Raw genomic sequence first — 16,819 nt, 5'->3', positions numbered from 1 at the left:
TTGAAAACAAAGCAGCTGCATTCAGATCTGTAAATAAAAAAACATTTGTAAATGCCTTTTAGGGCCTTTAAGAAGCATTGAATGAGATGCTTATTTTTCAGAAAGAATCCATACTCCCTACTTAATGGGTTTATTATAATCAATTTTTCATGAAATTGTTTCTTAGGCTACATTCACACGGCCATAAACATTATACTGATCATATGGCAAGATCTTTCTGTAAGAGAAATTGACCTCCTATTTTTTTTCCTTTGCCAGAATGCATTTTTTTGCATCTGGAAAATGTGTTTACATTGGTAAGCAATTCAATTGTATGGATTTATTAAAGGAGTGAGTAGGGGGCGCTGATATTAGTATGAAAATCCATAGCCCCCTTTTTTTAGTTAAAAAGGTCAACTACATGCGGTAAGGGGCCATCCTTTATGCACGTTTGGGTGATAGGATTGGTGAAGGTGGAATCCTGCTTCTCTGCAATTTACCACACATGTAGTAATGATTAAGGAATTTATGGACATTTACATTCCTAGATTATGGACTTTTCAGTGTGATCTCTCACTGGTTTACATCTTGTGATCCATTCACATTGATATAATATTTTTTTGAATATTTTCTGTTTATTCATCCAACTTTTTTTGGTATCCATTGCACACGCACTTTATTTATTCGCTGTATAGCACACATATGGCAAGTTTTTTGTGATTCACATATAGGTCCTATGTACTAACTTTTTTCGTTTGCATATATTGCACATGCACTTTAATTATTTGCTGTTTGGCACACATATGGCAAGTTTCGCGATCCCTAATAGGATCTTTATGTATTGATATTTCACGGTTATATTAATCTTGCACTGTCTGCACAGGCGCTTTATTGCTATTTCATATTGGATTTTCATACTAATATCAGCGCCCCCTACCCACTCCTTTTTTCACATGTCTATTCTTATTTGAATTGTTTGGGGAGCAGCTTTTTTGTTCTAGTTTTGTATTTATAGTTTGGCGCGAGATCTTTATTTCATTGTATGGATTTATTGGTTACAAATCTGAACGCGGTGCATGTTTCTGCACCTGTGTGAATGTCTCCATTGAAAACAATGCAGCTGCAATCAAATCCATAAACATAAATGCCTTTATGCATTTTTTTACAGCTGCATGAATGTAACCTTACTGTGTTTTTCTGCCTTCTTGTAACATCTTCCATGAGCTCCTGACCCTCTCTTTCCCCCCATCACTTCTATTTGTTTGAAGCAAGCAGTGCACGTTAGTTGCAGTCATGTGTACTGCTCTATGCAAACTACAAATTCCCATAGGGCCAGATTCACAGAAGAGATACGACGACTCCTGAATCAGTTACGCATAGATAGCCCTAAGATCCGATAGGTGTAATTGACTTACACCGTCGGATCTTAGGATGCAATACTTCGGCCGCCGCTGGGTGGAGTTCGCGTCGTTTTCCAGCGTCGGGTATGCAAATGAGCTTTTACAGCGATCCACAAAGGTTTTCGCGTTCGTTACGTCATCGCTAGTCGTTTTTTCCCGTCGCAAAGTTAAGCCTGCTTTAACATGGCTTAACTTTAGACGAGCCATGTTAAAGTATGGCCGTCGTTCCCGGGTCGAATTTCAAATTGTTTATTTTTTTGCGTAAGACGTCCGGGAATACGAAAGTACGTTACGCACGTCGCCGTTCAAAAAAATTACGTTACTTCACGCAAAGCACGGCGGGAATTTCAAAACGGAGCATGCGCAGTACGTCCGGCACGGGAGCGCGACTAATTTAAATGGTACACGCCCCATTTGAATTAGGCGGGCTTGCGCCGGACACCTTTACGTTACACCGCCGTAAGTTTACACGCAAGTGCTTGGTGAATCAGGCACTTGCGCTGAAAACTTGCAGCGGTGTAACGTAAAGACGATACGTTACGCCGCCGCAAAGGTATGTGAATCTGGCCCTGTGTTCCTAGTCTATTGGCCATCTGAGGAATAAGCAAGAAAGGAACAGGCAGACAGCAAGAAAAAGGAATTTGGAGATATGGAAGAGTCTGAGAGCAATAGAAGGGACTTTTTTGAGTTGCGAATACATACTTAGAATTAGAATAGAATATAATTTGATTTTAAACCTGAGTTTAGTGTCACTTTAAAGTGGACCTTCAGTAATTTTTTCAACTTTCCATCTATTAAATCTTCTGCCCTCATAGTTTTAACTTTGGATAGTAAAACATTTTTTTTTCGGCCAGGGCTTATGACATCATGCACAGATCTCTCCCTCACTCTCATGAGAGTGTGCCAGGAAGGGACAGGAGCAGGGGCGCCACTAGGGGGCCCCATCAGGGTTGCCAGCCTCAGTAAACCAGGGACAGTATATACAAATCTGTTTTTTTAAAAGAAAAAAAACAAGATTATAGCTGCCCAGCCTCTCCAGTACATTTTCAGTGTGTGTATGTATACTGTGTGTGTGTATATTGTGTGTCTATACTGTGTGTGTGTACTGTATGTGTGTGTCTATACTGTGTGTGTGTACTGTATTGCTTATTGCTTATTGCTTGTATAGCGTAGAATCACCCGAAGGTATCGAAACGCTTCCAGACCTTAACAATTCACAACAGGACCGAGTGTTACAGGCATAAATTAACATAGTAACAATATAAAATATGTACCACAATTAAAATCAAATAATAAAACAACAATATAACACCATAAAACCAATACAGTACAGAACCATAGAAATCACATAAGACCAAAGGAGAAACAACACACAATTCCCAACAGATCTGTATGTGTGTGTCTATACTGTGTGGCTCCATAATCTATTGCCTGTTGGCCCCATAATCTCCTATTGCCCGGGGGCCCCATGAGTTGTCAGCCCACCCCTGGACAGGAGATGAGTCATAAGTGGGCCAATGAGATCTGCAGAGCTGGGGGTGTGCCTCTGTGTGTCTGTGTATATCCAGGAAGTGAACAGGCAGCAGCTTCAGTTGCCCACAGTTAAAATGGTCGCAGCCAGACTTAGTGGGGGGAGATTTCTGCAGCATATTTGGCAAGTACAGAATCACAGTATATACAATAATATGCAAAGGGTTGGAGGAAGCTTCAGAATGGCAAAGATGTTCTTATTACAAATTATGTGAGCAGACTGCAGTTCCTCTATATGATAACAAAGTACTTATTTTAGGAACAAATAAGGCCTTCTTTTAGCACTAGTTTATACATTGTACAGTGACAGATGTGTTACTGCATTGTAAAATGTCTGTCACCGCAAGGACACAGAAAACAATTGTTTCCCGTGTGTCCTATTCACACTGCAATGCAGCTCGGGACTATGATAAAATGCAGACATGCTGCATTTTATCGCAGAGCGTCGCACCGCTGTACATTGCCATGCATGAAGTTTGTTAAAAAAAAATAAAGTGAGTCGTGCAATACACTGAATTGTGCACCACACTGCCCCCTAGTGCAGCCGGGAACGAATAGCTGCTGGACAGGAATAGCTGCTGGACAGCTGTCCTTTCCTGTGTTAAAAAGAGACCTAGTGATATTTTCATTAAAAATAAAAAATACATTTAGACAGAAAGCTTCAGAATTTTTCTATTTTGATAAGTGTAAGTTAATAAAAAAAAAGAATGTTACTGTAGATAAAAGTATAGTTTTAATTTGTTTTTAATTTCCTGTTTGAAACTATACTAACATTATGAATCTGGTACAAAGCATTGCAAGACAATTTACAAATGAAATAACTGTTTTTTTTGTTTTTTGTTTTAAATGCTATACTAAAAGAAGTTTATATAATAGGCCTCATTTATATGGCAGAAAAAACACAATTACTATTTTTTTTTATTATTAATGGATCTGAATGCACTGCGTGTACATGATGTTTATCATTAAAAAAAAAAACAGGACAATTATTACACATTTAAAAAACTGATCTAAAGGGGCTAACCTTTGCAACCCCTTTAACCACTTCCATACCCGGCACTTACGAAGCTTCCTGCCCAAGCCAATTTTCAGCTTTCTGCGCTGTTGCACTTTGAATGACAATTGCGCGGTCATGCTACACTGTACCCAATTTTTTTATAATTTTGTTCCCACAAATAGAGCTTTCTTTTGGTGGTATTTGATCACCTCTGCGATTTTTTTTTTTTGCGCAACAACTAAAAAAAGACCGAAAATTTTGAAAAAAAATACTTGGCCAGATTCAGAGAGCTTCGCCCATCTTTAGGCGGGCGTAGCGTATCTCAGATACACTACGCCGCCGTAAGTTTGAGCAGCAAGTTGTGTATTCACATAGAACTTGCACTGAAACTTACTAATTCAAAATAGGCTGGTTGGGGGCGTGTACTATGTAAAATAGTAGTGACCCCACTTTTTTGACGTTTTTAACAAATGGCGCATGCGCCGTCCGTGGACGTATCCCAGTGCGCATGCTCCAAATGACGTTGGCAAATCGTCATGCTTTCGACGTGAACGTAAATTACGTCCAGCCCTATTCGCGAACGACTTACGCAAACGACGTAAAAAAAATCAAAACTCGGCGCGGGAACGACGGCCATACTTAACATTAGCTACGCCTCATATAGCAGGGGTAACTATACGCCGGAAAAAGCCAAACGTAAACGACGTAAAAAAATGCGCCGGCCGAACTTACGTTTCTGAATCACCGTATCTACCTAATTAGCATATTTCTCGCGTAAACATACGGAAGCGCCACCTAGCGGCCAGCCTGAAAATGCAGCCTAAGATACGATGGTGTAAGATACTTACACCTGTCAGATCTTAGGGATATCTATGCGTAACTGATTCTCTGAATCAGGCGCATAGATACGACCTCCCGAACTCAGAGATACGACGGCGTATCAGGAGATACGCCGTCGTATCTCTTTTCTGAATCTGGCCCAAAGTTGTTTTTTTTTTCTGTTAATTTCTTTGTAAATAAGTATGATTTCTTTTTTAATTACGGGCACCGATGAGGTGGCACTGATGGGCACTGATAGGCGGCACTAATGGACACTGATAGGCGGCACTGATGGACACTAATAGGCGGCGCTGGTATGCGGCACTGATGGGCACTCATAGGCGACACTGATGGGCACATATGGGTGGCACTAATAGGTACACATGGGTGGCACTGATGGGTACATATGGGTGGCACTGATGGGTGGCACAGATAGGTGGGCACTGGGCATGGATGGGCACCAAGAAGTGGCACTGATGGAAACTGAGGGGTGGCACTGAAGGACACTGAGGGGTGGCACTGATTGACACTGAAGGGTGGCACTTATTTATTTACAATTTTTCAAATCAGTGCCCATGTTGCCAGTCAGTGCCCATTTGTCTATTTGTCAATAGACGTCCAGTCAGGATTTCACAACCACTTCCAGGACGTCAATTGTCCATTGACCGGGCGGGAAGTGGTTAAAGCAGATTTAACCCTCAGATTTAAGTTCCCTCCTTCTGTACATTGGTGAATAATTGGATTTTCCTACTCATGTGGAAATGTAAAATGTTATGTGTATTTTTTATTTTTTCATAAAATATTAAAAAAAATCTGTACTTTTTTAAAAACTGATCTATTTACTTAGTGATCATTTCTGCAGAAACATGTTCCTTCCCTAATGATCTGTAACATTTTTTATGGCCGTGTTACAGCCATGGGAATGAGGCCTTAATGGTTAGGAAAATAGAAATTCTCAAAAAAAAGTCAACAGGAAAAATAGTTAAAGTAGAATTTCTTTCTTACCTTCAGTCTGGCACAATTGTTGAGGCTCCACTCCTGTACTGAAATTGCCTAGTTTGATCTCAGTGCACACTGTGAGCTTTTCACAGTGTGCATTAGAAGCTGCAGCAGGTCAGGCAGAGCCTGCCTTATTTTCTAGCTGGAGGACCCCCAGCATAATTTTACTGTCCCTCACCCTCCCCTTTCATTCACTGGATTTTAGTTCTTTCAGTCATAGATGGATGCTTAGCATCACATGTGGAAATTCTTACAGCTTCCTCCTTTCGGGAAGTTATGTATTCAGATATTGTGTATCTTTGTGCGGGCGTAACGGCCGCCGTAATTTTGGGCGCAAGTTCCGTATTCAGAAAGGACTTGCGCCCTTAGTTACGGTGGTGTAACGCATGTTGTGCGGCGTAAGCCGCGTAATTCAAATGGGGATGATGTGGGCGTGTTTTATTAAAATGAATCATGACCCTGCGTATTTGACGTATGCATGCGCCGTTCGTGAAAAAATCCCAGTGCGCATGCTCGAAATTACGCCACAAAGCCTCATTGGTTTCGACATGAACGTAACTTACGCAAAGCCCTATTCGCGAACGACTTACGCAAACGACGTAAAATTTTCAAAACTCGGCGCGGGAACAACGTCCATATTTAACATTAGCTACGCCTCATGTAGCAGGGTTAACTATACGCCGAAAAAAGCCTAACGTAAACGACGTCGTATCTCCTATCTGAATCCGGGCCATTGGGTCTAAAATAAGATACGCAACAAAAACAGAAAGGTTTTGATTTATTTTTTGTCACCTGTAAGGCAAAAGGCATAATGAGCTAATATGCACCGCATACTAGCTCATTATGAAATACTTACCTTAGAACGAGGCATCGGTAACTCACCTGGTCCACACCGAGGTAGCTGACGTGTCTTCCGGGTATCGCGGCTCCAACGCTATGAGTGGCTGGAGCTGCGATGCTGTCACTCCCGTGCATTCGCGCAGGAGACTTGTTTCCGGCAAGGTCCCACATCTGCTGGGCCTTTAGCTGAGAATCCCTATGCACATGTGCCACTGCAGTCAGCGGCTCATTGCAAGGGGAATATCTCCTAAACCGTAGAGGTTTAACCTGCCTGGCGGTCTTCCCGAGTCTGACTCGGGGTTAGATTTTCCTGCTGCGAGCGGAAACCCCGAGTCAGACTCGGGCTTGCCTCGCTAGATCCACAGGCACAAGTTACTTACCTTGTCCCTGGATCCAGCGATGCCACCGCGCTGTGTGAGCGAGTGGGACCTCGCTCGATTCACACAGTGCCTCCGTGTGACGCCGATCTCCGTTCCCTGCAACGTTACGACGCACGGGGACGGAGAACGGCGCCAAATTCAAAAAAGTAAACAAACACATTACATACAGTATACTGTAATCTTATAGATTACAGTACTGTATGAAATAAATACACACCCCCCTTGTCCCTAGTGGTCTGTCCTGTGTCCTGCATGTCATTTTATATAATAAAAACGTTTCTTTCTCCCTGCAAACTGTAGATTGTCCATAGCAACCAAAAGTGTCCCTTTATGTCAAAAATAGTTTTAGATCAGCTAAAAAACAGCGATAATAAATTATAATCACTTGCAGAATTGTGCGATAGCGATTTGTGGGGAAATTCATCATAAAAAAAAAATAATAATGACAGCAACAATTCTGCAACTGAGCAAATTTCAGTGATTTTGATTTGATTACATTATTGAATAATTTTTATTATAATTATATTATTATTTGTTATAATTATTTATAATTATTTATTATATTATAATTTATAATTTTGTTTTTAAAAAAATGTCATACCTGGGATGCCTATTAGAATCTTGTTTGGTCAGATTTAAGTGAGTTATTTCTAAAAATTACAGACCTACAGTATAAAACGCCAAATTTCCTTGCAAATAATGGTACCGCTTTTAGCATGTTTTTTCTGACAGAATCATACCGCCAGGGAGGTTAAGAGATAAAAAAAAGTAAAAAAAAAAAAAACACTATACAACCACTTTAAAGCAGAATTAAACCAAAAAGCAAACATTTATCATATTGCAGCTCATTCGTTTTTAGATGTGATGGCTGCATTTGTACTCTTTTTTTAGGTTTTCTTTTTAGTCTGTGATCAAGCCAGGCAGTAAGTCTGTTGTTTTTCAAAAGAACAAGTTCTCTTGAAGTTACAGAGATTAGACAAACCATTAACCCCATACAGGGGTTCCTAAAAAAAAAACAGCTTTTATCTATTTATGTAAAACCCTCATCCCAAAAGAAAAAAAAATCTAAATATAAACTATTAGCTAGAGTTCAGCTACAATCTTTTAGTGTATTTAAATCTGCTAGTCCATCTAAGGCCTTGTGTAGACTACAGCTGCTAAAACTGCGTTTATGCACGTCCGCGTTTATAAGCGTTTTTAAAGGGAAAAAAAATTCTAATAATTTCCCAACATTTAAAAAAAAGTCCAATAGCAACGAACTCTGAGGCCCCGTACACACGACCGAACATGTCTGCTGAAACTGGTCCGCGGACCAGTTTCAGCAGACATGTTCGGTCATGTGTACGGCCGACCGGACAGGTTTTCAGCGGACATTTGTCCAGCCGACCGTTTTGCAGCGGACAAATGTTTCTTAGCATGCTAAGAAACATGTCCGCTGGAATCTTGTCCGTCGGACATGTTCGGTCGTCTGTACAGACTCACCGTAAATGTCCGATCGGCCGCCATCCCTCGCATGCGTCGAATCACTTCGGCGCATGCGTGGAAGCATTGAACTTCCAGGGCCACGCACGTTGCCCCGTCATCGTCGCGGCGACGGCGCGGCCTCGTCACCGCGTATCGTGTACGCGCGGATTTCTGTCTGATGGTGTGTACAACCATCAGACAGAAATCTCTGGGCGGACATGTCCGCTGAAAACGGTCTGGCGGACCGTTTTCAGCGAACAGTCTGTCCGTCTGTACGAGGCCTGATCCTCTCACATACATTTTCTGTCTTCGGAGCATCAGCAACATCAAGAGCATTTTCTCATGATGGGATCCATAGTGAAAACACAAAAAATTAGACAGCCAGTGGCGGCCCGCCCATAGAGGGCGCACCCGCGCCGCCTCCCCTATACATGCATCCGGCCCCCTGATCTACATATCAATATGGATTCCAATGTGGCGGGGGTGTTTTTTTGAAGCACCTGATTAGAGCCAGAGGCTCAAAAATGACTTTGATGCATGCACAGTGTAGCTTCCAAGGCATAGGTAGGGTGTAGCAAGATGGCGGCGACGGCGTAGAATGTGACGAGCGCATGCTCGTTGTAGTCGATGACGTCACCGCGTTCGTGCCATTCAAAAGAACGGCGGTTCTTTTGAATGGAGTATCTGTACACTGGGCCGGCAAGAGATTCTTGCCAAGAATCTCGTCAGGAAAAAATACGTTTTTTTCCCGACGAGATTCTGCGCCGTGTGTACAGGGCTTCAAGGATCACTCCAAAGTAAAGAAAATTCTCTCTCAGACAGCTGTCATTAGAACAAGTACCGTGTTTCCCCGAAAATAAGCCCAGGTCTTATATTAATTATGCCAACAAAAGACACAGTAGGGCTTATTTTCGGGGTAGGTCTTACCATGTAATGTACTGTCTTCTCTCCCCCTCTCCCTCCCTGCCTGTCAGGAATCCCCAGTGTGAACTGAGTTAAAATGCTTGTAAAATCCTATAATCCACTCTATTACAGTATTATATAATGTACAATGTGTGCGTTTCTGTAATATAATTGAGCCAAATACATTTGTTATAGCGCCGCTCTGCACTTCTGTTACCCGCCGGAGCTCTCTTCCCCGCAATTATATTACAGAAACACACACATTGTACATTATAAACTACTGTAATATAGTGGATTATAGGATTTTACAAGCATTTTTAACTAGGGCTTATATTGCAGCCCTCCTGGAAAATAACGCTAGGTCTTATTTTCAGGGTAGGTCTTATATTTGGGGAAACAGGGTACCTCCATTGAAAACTTACCCCACTATTCCTTTTCCAGCGACATGGCATAATTTGGGATTGTAGCGCACTTCCAGTCCTGGTGACAGAGAGGGTTAATCTCTCCAGCCGGTGACACAATTAGAATTTGTCAGACAGAGGTTCTAACCCTGCTATACTTTATCTAAAACAAATCAATAAGGTCATGTGAAATTCCAAAAGCAATTCATACAGTACAATAAAAACGATGAAATGGTGGATACACCCTACGCAGTTTTCAGCATCCAATAGCGGTCCTTTAACAGCTTTACAAACAGAAATACTGTTTTCACATAAAAGTCATAGTGCAGCTGCTTTTCACATACAGGATAAAGTTTAAACACTTCCTTCTTGTTAATCTTATCCCTCAGCTTGTACTTTTACCTGAATCATGGACTCCCCAGCAGATCAGACGGTCTAGATCGATCAGTGGAGGCTTGGCAAGGTTGTGATTGCTTAAAATCTGATGCCAGTGTGTTTATTCAGAATAAGTTCACCTACAGGGGTTACTGTCCTCTGGGTGCCAATGCAGAATGTCAACCAGAGCCCAGAAACTTCTCAGTATAACACAGTGGTGTATTTAGGTTTTGTGCTTCCCTAGGCCTGACTAAACTCGTGCACCACCTAATTTAAATATGACCCACCCCTTCCTGTCAAGGCCACACCCCTTGCTTTTTAAAACCTGCCCTAAAATTTTAGAGTGGGGACACTAGTTCTGAGGGCCCTGGGGGTGGGCAATGGATTACCCTAATTTACATAGATTTCCTCTCACTTCCTGTTTGGCTATGGGGCAGGAAGTGAAGGGAAATCTCTGCAATGGGACAGGGACGGTAGAAAATAAACTGACAGGGGCTATAACCCTCCCTTACTCATCAAAAAAAAAAAAAAAGGGTTTATAGTTCTATCTTAACTAGTTACCGACCGCTAGGGTGACCACGTGTCCCGGATTGCCCGGGACAGTCCCGCATTTTGCAGGTCTGTCCTGGGCACATTCATTCCAGGACAATACAGTGTCCCGGAATGAAACTGACACAGCCACCCCCCCCCCCCCCCCCCGGGTCAATCTGATGCCCCCAAAAAAGGCCACCACATCACAGCTTTACTCACTGACAGTACTTGTCCTGGCCGGGAATGCCTGGAGGAGCACAATCCCCGCCCCCTGCTTGTGATTGGAGAGATCATAAATCCCGCCTCTTGTGTCCAATCACTGTGCTGTGATTCGTTGCAGCACAAGCTGATTTTTTGGAAAGGGAGGGTGTCCCTGAATGGTAGTTTAGAAATGTGGTCACCCTACCGACCGCCCACCGTCATTCTACGTCGGCACTTTAAAGATGAATATCTCGGTAACGGCAGCAGCTGCTGCCACAACCGAGATATTCATCTCTTCAGTGGGCGGCCGTGTAAACGATAACGGCGGTCTCCACGGCGGATTTACCGTGAGATCGCCGTTATCGGTGGCGGGAGAGGGGCCCCCTCCCGCCGCTCTCCCGCGCCCTCCGCCGCTTACCGTAGCCGTCGGTAGCGGCGGAGGAGATCGGGACCGTTCGGCAGCTGAGCGGGGTTACGAGTGAAGGAAAAATCTCCTTCACCCGTCCCCATAGCTCTGCTGGGCGGAAGTGACGTCAAAACGTCAGTCCTGCCCAGCGTCTTAAAGGCACATTTTTTTTTTTGTCATTTGAAAAAATTACAGTTTCAAATTTTTTTCTTTTCTTTTGCATTTAAGCCTAAATATGAGATCTGAGGTCTTTTTGACCCCAGATCTCATATTTAGAGGACCTGTCATGCTTTTTTTTATTACATTGGATGTTTACATTCCTTGTAATAGGAATAAAAGTGATATTTTTTATTTTTTTTATTTCAGTGTTAAAAATTGTAAAATAAATAAAAATAAATACGAAAACCCCCAAAAAAAAATTTTAAAGCGCCCCGTCCCGACGAGCTCGCACGCAGAAGCGAATGCATACGCGAGTAGCGCCCGCATATGAAAACGGTGTTCAAACCACACAAGTGTGGTATCGCCGCGATCGTTAGAGCAAGAGCAATAATTCTAGCCCTAGGCCTACTCTGTAACTCAAAAAAAAATGTAAACGTCGCCTATCGAGATTTTTTAGGGTAAAAGTTTGACGCCATGCCACGAGCGGGCGCAATTTGTAAGCGTGACATGTTGGGTATCATTTTACTCGGCGTAACATTATCTTTCACAATATGTAAAAAAATTGGGCCAAATTTATTGTTGTCTTATTTTTTAATTAAAAAAAGTGATTTTTTTTCCAAAAAAAGTGCGCTTGTAAGACCGCTGCGCAAATACGGTGTGACAAAAAGTATTGCAATGACTGCCGTTTTATTCTCTAGGGTGTTAGAAAAAAATATATATAATGTTTGGGGGTTTTAAGTAATTTTATAGCAAAAAAAAATGTTTTAGTCTCGTAAACACCGAATCTGAAAAACAGGCTCGGGGCTTAAGTGGTTAAGCACAAATTTTTGATAATATTATGGAGAGGACTAAGAAGATATAACCATGCCAATGGTGCAGCAGAAAACACATAGCACAGTGAGGAAGGTTTGTGGTCCAGGAAAATAGAACAGTCAGAATTAGAAGCAGCGCTCCTCCCCACACAGTTGCGGAATGCCGTCCGCCATACCGGAAGCAGTGTGGCCGCTTTATGGGGGCGCTAGACTAATTTGACTCTGAGCCCAGTCCGCCCCATAAGACTGGCACTACATTAACAGGATTTGTAATGGGAGGAAGAGTAATCAGTGCATTTTTATAGCACTGATCACTGTATAAATGACAAGGGTCCCAAAATAGTGTCGAAAGTGTTTGATGCGTCCGCCGCAATATCGCAGTCATGATAAAAATCGCAGATCGCCACCATTACTAGTAAAAAAAAAAGAATAATAAAAATGTCATAAGGCAATCCCCCATTTTGCTATAACGTTTGCGCAAACCAATCAATAAACGCTTATTGCGATTTTTTTACCAAAAATATGTAGAAGAATACATATCGGCCTAAACTGAGAAAAAAATATGTTTTTTATATATTTTTTGTGTATATTTATTATGGCAAAAAGTAAAAAATATAGCTTTTTTCAAAATTTAAGCTCTTTTTTTGTTTATAGCGCAAGAAATAAAAACCGCAGAGGTGATCAAATATGACCAAAAGAAAGCTCTATTTGTGGGTAAAAAAGGACGTCAATTTTGTTTGGGTACAGCGTCGCACGACCGCGCAATTGTCAGTTAAAGCGACGCAGTGCCGAATCGCAAAAAGTGCTGTGGTCAGGAAGGGGGTAAATTCTTCCGGGGCTGAAGTGGTTAATGGGAGCTATGGGGACAGATGCGGCAGCAAAACGTTCCCTTTATTTCTTAGCCTGGTTTCACAGGGGTGTCACTAAACACGTGGGGATTTCAAATCTAACCAAAAGAGCCACAGACAGCAATAAGACCCACTAAAGGAACAAGCATTTTCCCACTCTATTCAAAGCTAAAAAGAAATTAGAAATGTTGTCATAAGAAAAAAATAAATCTTGTTTGCATTTTAAAATCTAATTATTACTGATTAGTCTTTTAACATACAGTATTTACTTGGCCTACTGCACCATCTACAGTTAATTGTTGGTACTACAGGCAGCTCTTCTGCCAAGCTCCAGCGAATTCACTAATCTATTACAGGTATTTATTTAGCATCAATAATGTACACAGTGCTTTACACATTGTATACTTACATCAGTCCCTGGCCTCAAGGAGCTTACAATCTATGTTCCCTATCCCACATACATATATACTGTACATGCAAACAAATATGGTGAATTTAGACTGGACACAATTTACCCACAAGCATATCTTTGGAAATAAATGTCAAAATTGCCAGTCCTGGTATAATTCGTGTGTACGCGGCATAAGTCTGGTCATGTAAATGAACAGGATTTGATGTTTTGCAGTATACTAAACAGGGTTGCCAAGCGTCAGTAAATTTACGAACAATTTGTAAAATTTGTAATTTTTGCATCTCTCTTTGAATGTTTGCTTTGAACATGAAGACTGCGGCCCAGATTCTCATACAATTACGTTGCTCCTGGGCAGCGTAACGTATGTGTTTTACGTTCCCCCGCCGCAGTTTTACAGCGTTAGTGCCTGATTCTCAGGACACTTACCTGTAAACTTGCGGCGGTGTATCGTAAAAGCGCTCGGCGCAAGCCCGCCCAATTCAAATGGGGCGGGCACCATTTAAATTAGGCGCGTTCCCGCGCCGAGTGTACTGCGCATGCGCCGTCGGGTAAATGACCCGACGTGCATTGCGCTAAATGACGTCGCACCGACGTCATTTGCTTAGACGTTAACGTAAATGGCGTCCAGCGCCATTCACGGACGTTTTACGCAAACGACGTAGATTTTTTAAATTTCTGCCTGTCAGATCTAATGGGTATCTATGCGTAACTGATTCTAAGAATCAGTCGCATAGATACCCGGGGCCAGATTAGGACTTACGACGGCGCAAATGGTGTTGCGCCATCGTAACGCCTTTGAGAATCTGGGCCTGATTGTCTGTTAGGCCCCATACACACGATAGAATCCATCCGCAGATAAATCCCAGCAAATGGGTTTCTGCGGATAGATCCTATGGTGTGTACACGCCAGCGGATCTGTTTCCGCGGAGAAATCTCCTCTGGGATGGATTCCAGCAGATCGGATATTTGCTGACATGCACAACAAATCCATCTGCTGGAATCCATTCTGTACAGACTTACCGGATCCATCCATCCAAAGGGATTCCCCGCACGCGTCGTAATGATTTGACGCATGCGTGGAATTCCTTATATGACAGCGTCGCGCCCGTCGCCGCGTCATAATAGCGGCAACGGCGCGACACGTCATCGCCAGAGGATTTCAGCGCGGATTTCAATGCGATGGTGTGTACACGCCATCGCATAGAAATCTTCTGAAATCCTCGAGAGGATTTATCCGCGGATACGGTCCGCTGGACCGTATCTGCGGATAAATCCTCTCGTGTGTATGGGGCCTCACAGACATTCATGGACAGATGCAAAAATGACCGATTTTACAAACTGTTTGTACATTTGCTGACAGTTGGCAACCCGGATACAAACTGTTATAGCGACCATTAGGATGTCATGTCTCAATTACTCAGGTTATAAAACTTTCAGATTGCTGGGCCCTCTTGATTTATATAATGTTGATCTTGTTCTTGCAGGAGGCTCTTATATGATGGAACATGAAGAGAATAAGAGGACAAGGACAGCATACACAAGGGCTCAGCTCCTAGAGCTGGAAAAGGAGTTCCTTTTTAATAAATACATCTCTAGACCTCGAAGAGTTGAGTTGGCCGTCATGCTAAACCTGACCGAAAGACACATAAAGATCTGGTTCCAGAATCGCAGAATGAAGTGGAAGAAGGAAGAAGACAAGAAGAAAGGACGGGGAAGTGACCCAGAACAAGACTCTGTGGTGTCTTCTGGAGATATTATAAAAGATGATTCTCAGTGCAGGGGCAACACACAGCCCTCCCGGGACTTGGTGCTTTCACCTCCTTTGCCAACCTCATCGTCCCCGCACGTTCATTCGATGTCTTCTACTGGATCTCTCAGACAAGCTGAAAAACTATAGATGTAATGCATTTCAATGAAATGTAACTGAAGTATTATTGTTGGGTATGGAATGAACCCTACTGGACTTGTCCACAAGATCTACATGTGAACTAAGCTTTGAGTAGTTATTGAAAGGACATTGTATTTAATGCAATACGTGTGTCAGTATGCTTATGTAAGAAAAACAAGGCCATGTGTCACATGATCCATTATGAAAGTGTTCTTCAGCAGGATGCATAGCATAGCATAAATAGAAAAGATCTCTTGAGTTTAGGAAAAGTGTACCTATAGACTTACGATGATTTTCACCCCTCCTAGAAATCTTTGCAAGAACTGGTCGATAAAATAGATTGATATAGTTACACAAAGGGGCACCAGCAGACTTCCCCTCCTTTTCAGTTGTACTGTATTGGTGGCTTATTTTATTGGTTGTATTTTTCAATGCATAAACATGCCCTGGCCAGTAATACACATAAATGCAATGATCATTTGTGGAAACATTTGTTTGGCGGTTGGATAATACTTCTGACTGCCATTAAATGTCAGCTAAAGAGCATTCTGAGCTTTAGTAATCAATCAGCAATAATCTCTTAATGTTCTGATAAAATCTGATTGGTTGTTAAGGCTTTCTGTATACTGAACATCATCATTACTTTTTGATCTGCCTTGTATACAGGGCTGTACTGGGACAAAAATGTGGCCCTGGACTTAATCCAGACCGGCCCAGGGCACAACACATCAGGGTACAGTGCACATCAGGGCATGGTACAGAGCTCAGTACATCATGGCACAGCACATCAGGGTACAGGGCACAGCACATCAGGGCACGGGGCACAGGGCACATCAGGACACAGGGCACATAGCACATCAGGGCACAGAGCACATTAGGGCACAGGGCACATTATGGTGCACATTGTTTACCAGCCAGCATGCAGAGTAGCATAGGAAGCGTGTGTAATATGTTCTCTCTCCTGTCACAAAACCCACTCGGCTCCCCGGTGTCCCCTCCTCTCTTCTCGTCCATCCCAGATGATGTCACAAGCAAATAGGGATGGACGAGAAGAGAGGAGGGGCCGCCGGGGAGCAGTGTGAGTGCCGTGACAGGAGAGAGAACATATTACACACGCTTCCTGCGCTACTCTGCATGCTCGCTAAATCTCGATCTACCCGTCAGGTGCCAGCTGACGGCGATTGATGGGTAGATCGCCACGGACCTCCGACCAGCCCACTGAGCCATCGGCCCACTGGGAATCTCCCGGTAGTCCCGATGGCCAGTCCATCCCTGCTTGTATATTAGCCATTTCACACAAGGAGCTTTGGCCAATCTATCTTGTTTGTAAGGTTTCTGATTTACTTGGGCCCTCACAGTAGGGCACCTGAGACATAACAACCCCATTGCACCTTAGAATAGGGTGACCAGACATCCTTGATTTCCGGGGACAGTCCCTGTATTGAGGACACTGTCCCCGGACCAAGTCTGTCCCC

General features: G+C 42.9%; 1 protein-coding gene across 1 annotated transcript in view; it reads left to right on the top strand.

Moving 5' to 3' along the window:
• PDX1 (pancreatic and duodenal homeobox 1) overlaps positions 1-16,092 on the top strand; it is a 59,165-nt gene extending 43,073 nt beyond the window's left edge. The window contains exon 2 of the mRNA XM_040340477.1: positions 14,941-16,092. Within this exon, the coding sequence (XP_040196411.1) occupies positions 14,941-15,353 (413 nt within the window). The 3' untranslated portion in view covers positions 15,354-16,092. The remainder of the gene's footprint in view (positions 1-14,940) is intronic.
• Positions 16,093-16,819: the final 727 nt, after the last annotated feature.

This window comes from Rana temporaria, chromosome 2 (assembly GCF_905171775.1).
Source record: "Rana temporaria chromosome 2, aRanTem1.1, whole genome shotgun sequence".
In the NCBI taxonomy this organism is placed as follows: Eukaryota; Metazoa; Chordata; class Amphibia; order Anura; family Ranidae; genus Rana; species Rana temporaria.
The sequence above is the reverse complement of the archived record's forward strand: the minus strand, read 5'-3'. Positions and strand labels throughout refer to the sequence as shown.